This window comes from Cicer arietinum, chromosome 3 (assembly GCF_000331145.2).
Source record: "Cicer arietinum cultivar CDC Frontier isolate Library 1 chromosome 3, Cicar.CDCFrontier_v2.0, whole genome shotgun sequence".
Lineage (NCBI taxonomy): Eukaryota > Viridiplantae > Streptophyta > Magnoliopsida > Fabales > Fabaceae > Cicer > Cicer arietinum.
This window is the reverse complement of record NC_021162.2, coordinates 2,693,221-2,704,804: the sequence shown is the minus strand read 5'-3', so window position 1 is coordinate 2,704,804 and position 11,584 is coordinate 2,693,221. Positions and strand designations below refer to the sequence as shown.

Below are 11,584 nucleotides of genomic sequence, written 5' to 3'. Positions count from 1 at the left end.
TTCAGTCTATATCAATTTCCCATTATTATATTCAAAACCATTTACTATTCTACCACACTGCTCTAACTTGTAATAATTATTAATTATGGTAATAAACGCTGTAAATAAATTGTACAAAATTAAATTAAATATTAGTGGTACTCTCCGTCATTCTAAATATAAGCATTTCATCTAAGTTATCAACACATTACATCCTCTCTAGTTTAATTTGTAATTTTGAACAAATAGAAAATATAACAAAAGAATTAAATGTATAATAAACTAATACTAAATACATAATTTAAATGTATATTGAGTTTAATTTCTTCAGACTATGCACCATTAAGAGAACTATTAATTGTTTGAATTTTAATTATAAAAAGATAAAATAATTATTAGTATTAATTTAATTAATAAATATTTTTCTTTTTCAAAATTTTTAAAAAATATTTATGTTATGGATGATTCTTAAAAAATATTATTAACTTGTAGATTTTAATTATAAAAATAAGAGTTACTTGTTTTATTAGTTTATTATTGAAGAGAAAGAATTAATTTAGGCTTTTAGTGTTGTATTTATCACATATTGTAAAATATATGTAATATAATTAGAGGTAGATAGTAAAAAAATAAATAAATAGTTAATACAGCTGAAAATTGAAAGAAGTTTTACAAAAAGAGATAAGTAAAAGGGTCTTATATTATTTAGAGACAAATGTAATATTATTAATATACTTATTAATAATAATTATAAGAGTTGAGATACAATAAATAAATAAAATATTATATTTTCTTGTTAACAAAATAAAGTTATATTAAGATTTTAATTTTCATTCGTCTTCATTGTAAAAAAAAATTTACAGAGTTGATAAATTACGACTATTATATTAGTGATTTTATAAATAAATATGACAAAAATCAATTATTATTAATGGTTTTATGATTGTAATAAATTAAATGTTTAATTTTTTTTAAATTGATAAATGTATAATTCATATAATAATTGAAAAAAGTAGTTAATATTTCAATTGATAATATAAATAAATAAATCTTAACAAAAAAAATAGTATGAGACATATAGACATTATAAATAAAACACTTAATATAAAACTGGTTGAATAATAAAAAATATCATCCTCAATAAAAAATATCATTTTTAATATTTAAAAATTTCACACATTCACATCATTTATATATTATTTTTTAATAATAATATTTAATAAACATTCTATCTATTCAATGTAAAAAGAAAATTGAATGAATTTTAGTGATACATTTATATCATCTATCAATAACTCTATATTTATATTCCAATATTTTAATATTAAAATCGTGTAAAATTATGTTTAGTAAAGCATCCCTAATTTATAGATACTCATTTAATTTTCTTTTCAATAAACGGATGAGTTTGGTGTGAAGTCCTGTGAGATCATCATTTGAATGGTGTAATAACCTCTAGGTTGAGTAGAAAACCAAAGTAATAACCTCAAGTAGGGTCATATATTTTGATTTCAATTTCAATCGAACACAACACATCAACAAAGGAATAGGGATATTTATTACTCACATCTAACCTCAAGTAGGGTCAAGAACTTAACCATAGATTATAAACCCGGGTTAAAAAACAAGTGGTTAAGAAGGGACAACCACATAACCCATTATTTTTATTTTGCATTTTGCATCATCATCACCACCTAAAATTCTTTCTTTTCTCTCCTTCAATCTCTTCTTTTTTCCTCTTTCCTTCCACCAAAGTAACTAACCCTTGTTCTTTTTTTTTTTATTTACACTTTTTTCAGGACCCAACATAACCCTTTAATTTCTCAAAGATAAAATAGTGTCATCACTCAATCACCAACCTCAGCAAACAAGGTTCAAACTTCAATTCATGGAGCTTATGCACAGAAAACCTAACCCTATATCATAAAAAAGCTAACTTTTTCTTTTTATATAATTATTTTTCCTCCTTAAATTATCATTATCATTAAATTAACTCAAAAATCTTTTGTACACCCTAGATGTTAGAGCCATGGACATAACCCCAACAACAACAACAACACCAACCATTTTAACAACATCAACAACAACATTAACAAAATCACCAGAACATGAAACTGAAACACCCACCAAAATCACAACATCCAACACACAAACAACACCAAAAATCTTGTCTTTTTCCAACGGTGTTCTCAAACGCCACCACCACCTTAACAACCACCACCACAACCACCAAGTAACTGTTACTTACAAAGAATGTCTCAAAAACCACGCAGCCAACTTAGGTGGCCACGCCCTCGACGGTTGCGGCGAATTCATGACATCTCCCACCGCAACATCCGCCGACCCAACTTCCATAAAATGCGCCGCATGTGGCTGCCACCGTAATTTCCACCGCCGCGAACCAGAAGAACCACCACTTTCCACCACCACCACACACGTAATCGAATATCAACCTCACCACCGCCATCAACCACTTCCACCGCCGCCGTTTTCCAACCGTAGCCCCAATTCATCTTCACCACCTCCGATCTCTTCATCTTACTACCCATCCGCCCCTCACATGCTCATCGCACTCTCAACTGCCCTTCCGGAAAATACGGCCGTCCCTAACACTGCCTTGATCTCTCCTGGGTCCCACACTAGAAAACGGTTTAGAACAAAATTTTCTCAAGAACAAAAGGATAAAATGTTGAAATTTGCTGAAAAAGTTGGTTGGAAGATTCAAAAGCGTGACGATGATTTGATTCATGAGGTTTGTAATGAAATTGGTGTTGATAGAACTGTTCTCAAAGTTTGGATGCATAACAACAAGAACAATTTCACTAAGCGAGACAACAACAACATCATCAACAATATGATGGAAAGCAATAACAACAATGAGATTGGTGTTAAGAGTTTTCTGCCACTTGAGGATGAAGAACACAAAGCTGATATGAATGCTGAGATTCATACTCATCATAGTCATTACCAGAATGAAGGTGGAGTTCGTGCTAATGGTTCATCTTCTTCTTCTTGATCTTTAATGGAAGAGAATAAAATACTACTAGTATGTTAGTTAGATTTGAGTACTGTGCTGTTAACGGTTAATTAATTAGTTTTTAATTTTTTTTAATTTTTTTTTAGTTTAATGTTATCATGTTATGAGATGAGATGATGAAATGGTGATCACCTTTGTTATAACATTGGAGAGAATGATATCAAGTTAATTAAGGGAATTTATTTTACTTTGTGGTTTCATGTTATTTTATGTGATTGTGCTTATATAACTAAAATTCGCTAATTGTAGGTTTGGATTAATGTATGTCTGAAATTTTGGTGAGTTGAACAGAATCATAGTGTTACCTTGATTTTAAAGGACATATTGAAGTGTATGTTTAGTATCAACATTATCTTGGTTTACATTTTGGTAAAACAACAATTATACTATTACAAAGATCTATAGAACCTTGTATCGAATATTGATATTGAAGTGCTATTAGAGTCCCATTTTTTAACTAGTTTTTCAAAGGACTTGGATACCCTAATGTCATTTATTTATTTTTAAAATAAATTATATTTAAAATTTGGACCATCCGATCTAGATAAATATGGGATAAATATGTGTAAATCGATGAATGTATAAAAGCCAATTTCTTATTGTGAAGGAGTGAAATGTGAGATTCAATTCTCATGGTATATATTAGAGTTGAGTTAAGATGATAATGTGAGTTAGATGACATCCATGATTTCCTTATATTTATTTTTATCATATTAATAATATATTAAATTTATAAAATCAATCTTCTTACTATTTTTCTCTCCAACGCATATATAAAAAAGTAAAGGTGTCTATGATTTTAAATTGCAAATATTTATATTAAAAAAAAAATTATCTTAGAATGTGGTTGTAGATTGTTACAAAGACTTCAAAATTTGCAATTTTACAATTTGATTACAGTTTTAAACTGCTACAATTTTAAATTATGGATGTATATAAATATTTTTAATTAAAATAAGGTATTATTTAATTATTATTTTTTCATTTTTTATGTGTATTTAGAATATCCAAATTTTTGTGACCAAATTATTCTAGTTGGAAGTAGTGCTAGTTCTTGGAATTGCATATTTACTGTGCTGCTGGCTTTCTTGTACGTGTGGATATGTTTGGTATGATTTAATTTAATTTCTCTGTTCATTGCTCAGTTTTGTTTGAGAGTGATATGTGAATTATGAACAGTGAACTATGGCAGTGTCATTATTTGTATTTTTTTGTTCTTGGAGCTTGAGAAGCTCAAGAGGAAGGGACTCAAGGAGCGTTTGTTTTCTGCAATTTTGTTTTTCTCTCCCGTAAGAAATGGAATATTTCATTATGAGTATAATACTATAGTTCAATAATTTAATTTTATGTACTTTTTAAATATTTAATTTTGAATTAATTTTGTTTCTAAGATATGGTATTCTGTATTAACTAAAAGCAATTGAAGAATTTATCTTTTTATTTTATTTTTTATAGAAAATAGTAAATACTAACATGAATCTAGTAAAGTTTAGACCGAACTTCTTCATTTGGATGTTTAAATGAGTCTAGCATATATGTATAATTTATTTATAATTTTTTAATGTAAGTTTTAAACAAACAATAAATTCTTTAACTTAAAACTTTATAAAATAATATTAAATGGGTTCTCAAAAAAGAGAGAAGATTTTTTTACTAAATATTAATTTAAATAATCAATATAATTTTCAAAAATACGATAAAGGATTTATTTAACAAGTTTCAATTTAATCATATCTTTTGAAAGTTGAGCTAGAAATTTAACTTTAACTTTTTATTTTTTTTATAAAATAAATAAAATGTAATTCGTGTCCGAGAGAAAGAGGCAGAAAGTGTTGTTGTTTGATCAGAAGGTGTTTTGTTTTGTTTTATGGAAGGTGGTGAAATTGCTGGTGTGCTATACTATTCATTCATTTGATCTTGTGCTCTATTCATTTGATAAAAGAAGACATAAATAAACAAATCATATTCTATTACAGGGTGTACCAAAGCTTTTAAGCTTTTTGTAATTTCTAATAGAAGTATGATTTAGACTAGTGAATAGTTTAATACTAGCTTAAAGAGACCTCAATATGCTAATGAATCCAAAACAAACCTTAATTATGTTTTTCCCTAATTGTATCGTTATCCAATCTTAGTACTAATTTTTAAGTAAACAGTTTAATATAATATTTTAGGTAACTTTTTCATAAAAAAAGATGTTGAGTAACTTTAGCCTTTAGTACTATATTCTTGGAGAATAATGTGTGGGCACTTTCTTTATCATGGAATGAAAGTAGATCTCCCTGAATATGTGTTAATTAATGTAATTGCAAAGACATCCACGTAAGTTTGTGTTTGAATTTGAAATTTTTCAAGTTTTTTTTAATCTAAATTGTATGAATCAAATCATTAAATTATTTTTAAAAGTAAATTAAAATATATAGCATATTTATTAAAATTATTAAAATTAATATTTTAAAAACTAAACTTAAAAGGGAACAACTTAATTGATTGAACTATGAATCAATACCATATACAATTTGATTATTTTAATAATTTGATCATGATTTATTCTTAACAACATGTACTTCAATTCGGTTTATGTCGTCTTCTCTCTTACATATCTATTTATATTTTGAGTGCATGTTTGATTATGTTTTTGGAGAAGTCAAAATCAATTTTAGAGGTGTAGAATTGATTCTGTCATATTTAGAAATTATTTAGTAAAATTGACCATGTCTCCGTAAGTAATTATAGTTTGAAGTTAAAATTTGTAGTTTTTAAGTTCAAACGTGATTTTTATACTAAAATGTATTGTTCAATTCATTTTTATCAGAAGATATCCAAAATAAATTATTTTACATTCAAATCACTTCTAACTAAAATAAATATTACAAAATCAATTAATTTAAAATCAATTTTAGTTACTCCATAAACAAATACACGTTAAATAAGGTATAGACCCGATTCAAATCTTATAAACTAATATAGGTTAAATGGACCGAGTCAAACTTTGTATTTGTCTTGGTCATTGATTCAATAAAATATTTAAATTAGTTTTTGAATTACTAAAATAGTCTTTGAAAAAAACACAATTTACTATCATTAAAGTATTGAAAATATATAATTTACTACCAAAATAATTCATGATTGTTATAACGTCATAAATTAAATTGACAGATATTTTAATAATTCGATGATTAATTTTAATTTTTTTATTAAATAAAAGACTAAAATCACATAATTTTATAATTTCATGAACTAATATAATTATTTATTCAAATAAAAATAATTTATAAATTAAATAATAATATTTTATCGTCTATTTCAACTTTGGTCATTTTAAATTTTAAGAATTAATTATAGTGAAATTTATATATTTTTTTAAATAAAATAAAATTACATATTTTAGGGAAAATGATGACTAAGAGAGAGTACAAGTAGTGAGTGAGTGTCTTGTCTTCCGCACTTTACGTTATGGGTGTGTTTGTTTTTCTCCACCACTCCACTCCTCATCATCTTATTTTAAATTTTAAATTTTAAATTTAATTGTGTGTGGGGTCCACTCTCAATTCTTCTCCCAGCTGATTTTGTTTTGGATGAAGTCAGTAATCTTGTTTTGGTGAGAGTGGGTCCCATTTGAGGTACTGCTAACCAGCGAGTAATGGGCTGGTTCTTTCTGGAGACCTTAATTACCCCTCTTAAACTGGGGAATTGTCATAGCTTCAAATATTCTCAATTTTCAGCACTAACATGTTACATATGAGTACCACACTAAGTTTTACAATTTATTTATTTTATACTTTTATTTAACTACTATCCTTTTAGAAATAACTTTTTATTCAAAATAATTAACAATTTTTAAATTAAATCTCTTTATTTGTAATAACTTTATTTTTCTTCCCATTATTGGATGTAGGATTTAGATGAATACACACTTTGACACATTATTAAATTAATTAATATTTTTTTAATATAAAAGATTAAATTATAATTTAATAAATTTAAAAACTAAATTAGTTTATCATTAAAATATTTTTAAAGACTAAAATATTAATTTAATACTATTTAATATTTACTATTAATTTTGTGAAATTGTGGATACAAAAAAGTAAAGATAAATTATCAGTTTCATTCATACAAGAATTGTAAAAAATGTAAGAAAATTGAATATAAGGGTGCAACTAATGATAAATTATACTACTTAAATACAAAGATTACAACAAAAGGAAACAAAACAACAATATAATTCCTAACTCTAACCACTGACCCGTCATAAATTCTAAATGTTTAGATACACCGTAAATTGCGAATACCACAAAGACCGTAAGTTGTGAATACCACAAAAATAAAACCTTTAACTTTTTACTTTAATCTAAACACGAATTATTATACTTTACAATTTTTAAAATTGATTTATATCGATACTCTCAAAAAAAATTATCTTATTTTAGACTTTTCAAATAGTCTACACCCATCATGATCAAATAATAACTAAATAATACCCTACCTCCTTAGACTAAACTTGAAAATCAAAATACATTATCCAAATAATATTTTGATAACACATAAGTGATATCAAACCAATTAAGAACGACTATCCAAATTTTTCCCTATGTAAATATTACAATTCTTAAATTAAGTCATTGATAAGAGATAAATGGAGAAAAATAAGTTGAAGAATATTAAAATTTGAGAGAATGTGAATTACATCAAATATTACATAAACTTATGCAAACAATTAGATAAACAATCAATTGTTGTAAAATAACTGACTAGTTAGTATAATTAATTAACCAATTTAACTACCTAATCAACTAAGATATGTAATATCTCTCGTCAAGTTAAAACGTATTTAATACACTTTGAGTTTAGAAAATCTCAAGAAAGAAATGTCTAAAAAGTCATCGACAAAAAAATTTGAAATGCCTAATATCCATCAACAAAAGAATATGATTTTTGTTTGACTATCCATATTATGAATAAAAGCTAATATATGTATAGAATTTGAAATGTCAATTAAGGCTTGAAAAAATGAAATTTTTCTTAATCATCCAATTTCTTTTTAGATAGAAGCCGAAATGTCAATGAGGCTAAAACGAATGAATTTGCTTAATCATCAATTTCTTTATGAATATAAGCTAAAATGTCAATTAAGAATAAAATAAAGATTAAATTTTATAGAATGTCATTTAAGGTCAAAAGAATGAACGAACTTTGTCACTAAATATTATTGGTGTCTAGAAATTGTTTCAACAAATACTTTGATAATATATATTATTGAGTTTGATGATGAGGAGAATTTGAATAATGCAACAAACTGCATCTTTTCATACTTGACCAAAGTTGATGTTGAAACAAAGTTGATATCAAAATATTGAAGAAGTCTTGTATTTTGATAGTATTTTATTGGCAAACATGTTGCCCTTAATGCTCATTGTTTGATGGTTTTATTTTTTATTTTTATTATCATCATCATGGTGAGATAATTATAACTTGAAATTTGAAAGGGAAAAGAGAAGAAAATGAAGAAAGAATGAGAAAAAACTAGTTTTAAATGTAGAAAAAATGATAGGAAAGTAGACAAATTGTTTAAGAACCAAATGGGAAAAGAAAAGATAAACCAATTAAACTTTTATATGAAATTTTTAAGAAAAAAAATAGTGAATTAATTAAACTCCCTAATACAATATTACCATTCTTGATTTAGATCACTAAGACAATGTGAGTTACACCAAAAGTTACATCAACTTATATAATCAATTAGATAAACAATCAACTAATATAAAATAATTAATTAATTAATACAATTAATTAATTAATTTAACTAACTAATCAACTAAAATATTTTATAATAAACAAAATTTAAAGGAATAATTAGACGCATGATGTAAAAATAAAAATATTATATCAATTAAAATAATAATTAACTCGATTTGGAGTACGAAAAATTCGATCCAGCTGAATTTTAAGATGAGAATATTTTGTATTTCAAGGAAAAACGGAAATATTTTATCATAGTTATAAATGGGAAAAAGTGTATGATATTTTCTTTTTTAAAATCCGTTTGTATCTTCTTTTTTTTTGGTTCAAAAATTCCCTTTGTATCTAATTATTCAAATTGTAAAAGCTTTTTCAAATACTTCGAATATTCTCCGTCTACGCATATAGATCAAGATGCTTACTTATTAAGCTAAGTTTACATATCAACGAGAGCTAAACTTTTGTTATTTTAAGAAAAATGAGTTAAATTTTTTTTTTTTATCTAAAAATATTGACTACGAAATTTACACTCTAAATGTAATTTAAAAAAATATTCCACATTCAAAATTATATTTGAATATGTTAAATGTTTATATAGTTACAATTGAAGTTATATTCATAAATCACTAAAGTTAAAAATCTTTAATTATATTGATTATTTTAAATTAATTAATTTTATAGTTTCTATATATGATACACAAAATAGTCTTTTATTGTTTGAGATTCAAAATTAATAGTAGTTTATTAAGAACATTCAAATTTCACTTTTCATTTAGATATTTTTTAGGCTAAATTGCATATGTGGTCCTTTAACTTAATTTCAGATAACGTTTTAGTCCTTTATCTTTTTTTTTTCCCGATTTAGTCATTTATTCCTAACAATATCAAATAAAGTATGAAAATATGAGTTTATTTGAAGATTTGCGTTACGAATTTGATGAAATTTGTATTATATTGAAGAATATAATTAATTTTATGAGTTTTGATTGATTTTATTTTTTTTTTGAATTTTTGTATAAAAAAGGATATTATTGTTGAAATTTTAAAACATAAAATATCAAATTGTCACTTAAAATTAAAATAAATGACCAAGTCGGGAAAAAAAAAAGATAAAGGACTAAAATGTTACCTGAAATTAAGTTAAAGGACCACGAATGTAATTTAACCTATTTTTTATTAAAAGACAAAACTGTGGGATATTTTTTTGTTTTTAGTAAAATATTACCGTGCAAATATATAACATGGTAAAATTGTGAAACCTCAATTAAAGAATAAATACATAATTAGACAATGGTATAAAATTCATTTCCTAATACTAATTCTGTCTTTATCCAACTAGGTCAATAAAGCAATTAAAATTCCTTTTGAACTAATTTTGAAAGCTGTCATTTCAGAGCATATTTTTCTGTCTAATTGTGGAGATTAATTTGTACAGCATGTCCGAAACTTCACACATTGAGACATCGTTATCATAGGATAATTGTCTTTTTTTCATTTGATTGTGGATTAAGAATATAATGCATATTTTAGTAATAAAACAGAATATAAATGCATATATGGTGCGGTGTACTTATCTTAATAATGCAGTGTTACTTAAAATGGGAGTTAATAACTTTAAGGATTTATAGCATATGTGACTTCTTAATAACAACACTTTTATAAATAGTATATGCGAATTAATATTCAAAAGTTATTAAATAATTTAACAACGATCTATAATATTTTAAAAAACAATAATTTATGATCTTTTTATTTTTTAAAAATAAGACAATAATCTGATATATTGATTTAATATAATTTTTTTTATTAAATCAATATTATTTAAATTATAAATATTTTTTAAAATTAGTAAATGTTATAATTTGTCTATAACATAATAACATTTTTTTGTTGTTGAAAATTATAACATAATAAAGTTCCCTAGAAAACATAATAAAGCTGAGCTTTAGCTCCATACAAAATAAGTTGATAGGCTACTTTCTGTCCCTATCAAAAAAATTACACCGTGCTAAGATGACGTGACCCCTAAATTCCTTTTTCTTTGACCTCTAAATTCCTAAAGATAGATTAATGCCTATCTTAGTTCTTTTAACTATTAATGTCGCATAATATTCATTTTTTAATTTAATGATTACCGATAAACTACTTCAGTTAACTTCTAATTGTTCATGTTCTATTCCATCTTGCCCACGACCACATATTTTCCATTTTGAAACATTTACATAACTTGCGTTTTCAATGAATTAAGAAATAAATTGTTAGTTGATTTTTTTTAAAGTTTAGATATATTGCACAATCTTTTAATACATTATAAAGTTACTTCTCCACATAATAAACACACCCTTAATTATTAACTAAATTTATTTAGTTAGATAATCCGTTCGTCTTAAGATATAAGAAATAAAATGGATATATTAGATTTAAATTATTTATTTATATTTTAGGATGAGAGAATACACATGAGATAATTCAAAATAAAATAAAATAAAATTTATTATTAAAATATATTTTTTAAAGTATTTTTGTTCACAAATTTACAATTAATTAAGTGAAAAAATATGTTATATGTCCATGCTTGATGTTTGTCGTACTAGTAATCTTTACTATTAATGACAAATCAATAACACCGTATCAACCACAATTTATCTTTTTTACTAAATCAGAAATTTATCTTAGTACTCATAAAAATATAATATATTAATTTTATATGTTCAAACTTATAATTTAAAAATTTAAAATTATCACAATACTCATAAAATAAAATTCGTAAATTTTATTTGATAGCATTTTTTTTTATCATATTATAAAGGTAAAATATCTCATGGG

The 11,584-nt window shown here is 24.6% G+C and overlaps 1 protein-coding gene across 1 annotated transcript; it reads left to right on the top strand.

Moving 5' to 3' along the window:
- The first annotated feature begins 1,634 nt into the window (after window positions 1-1,634).
- On the top strand, window positions 1,635-3,203 carry LOC101503357 (zinc-finger homeodomain protein 8). Its single transcript, XM_004491738.4, has one exon. The coding sequence runs from the start codon at window positions 2,009-2,011 to the stop codon at window positions 2,993-2,995; it is 987 nt and encodes a 328-aa protein (XP_004491795.1). The 5' UTR covers window positions 1,635-2,008; the 3' UTR covers window positions 2,996-3,203.
- The last annotated feature ends 8,381 nt before the right edge of the window (window positions 3,204-11,584 follow it).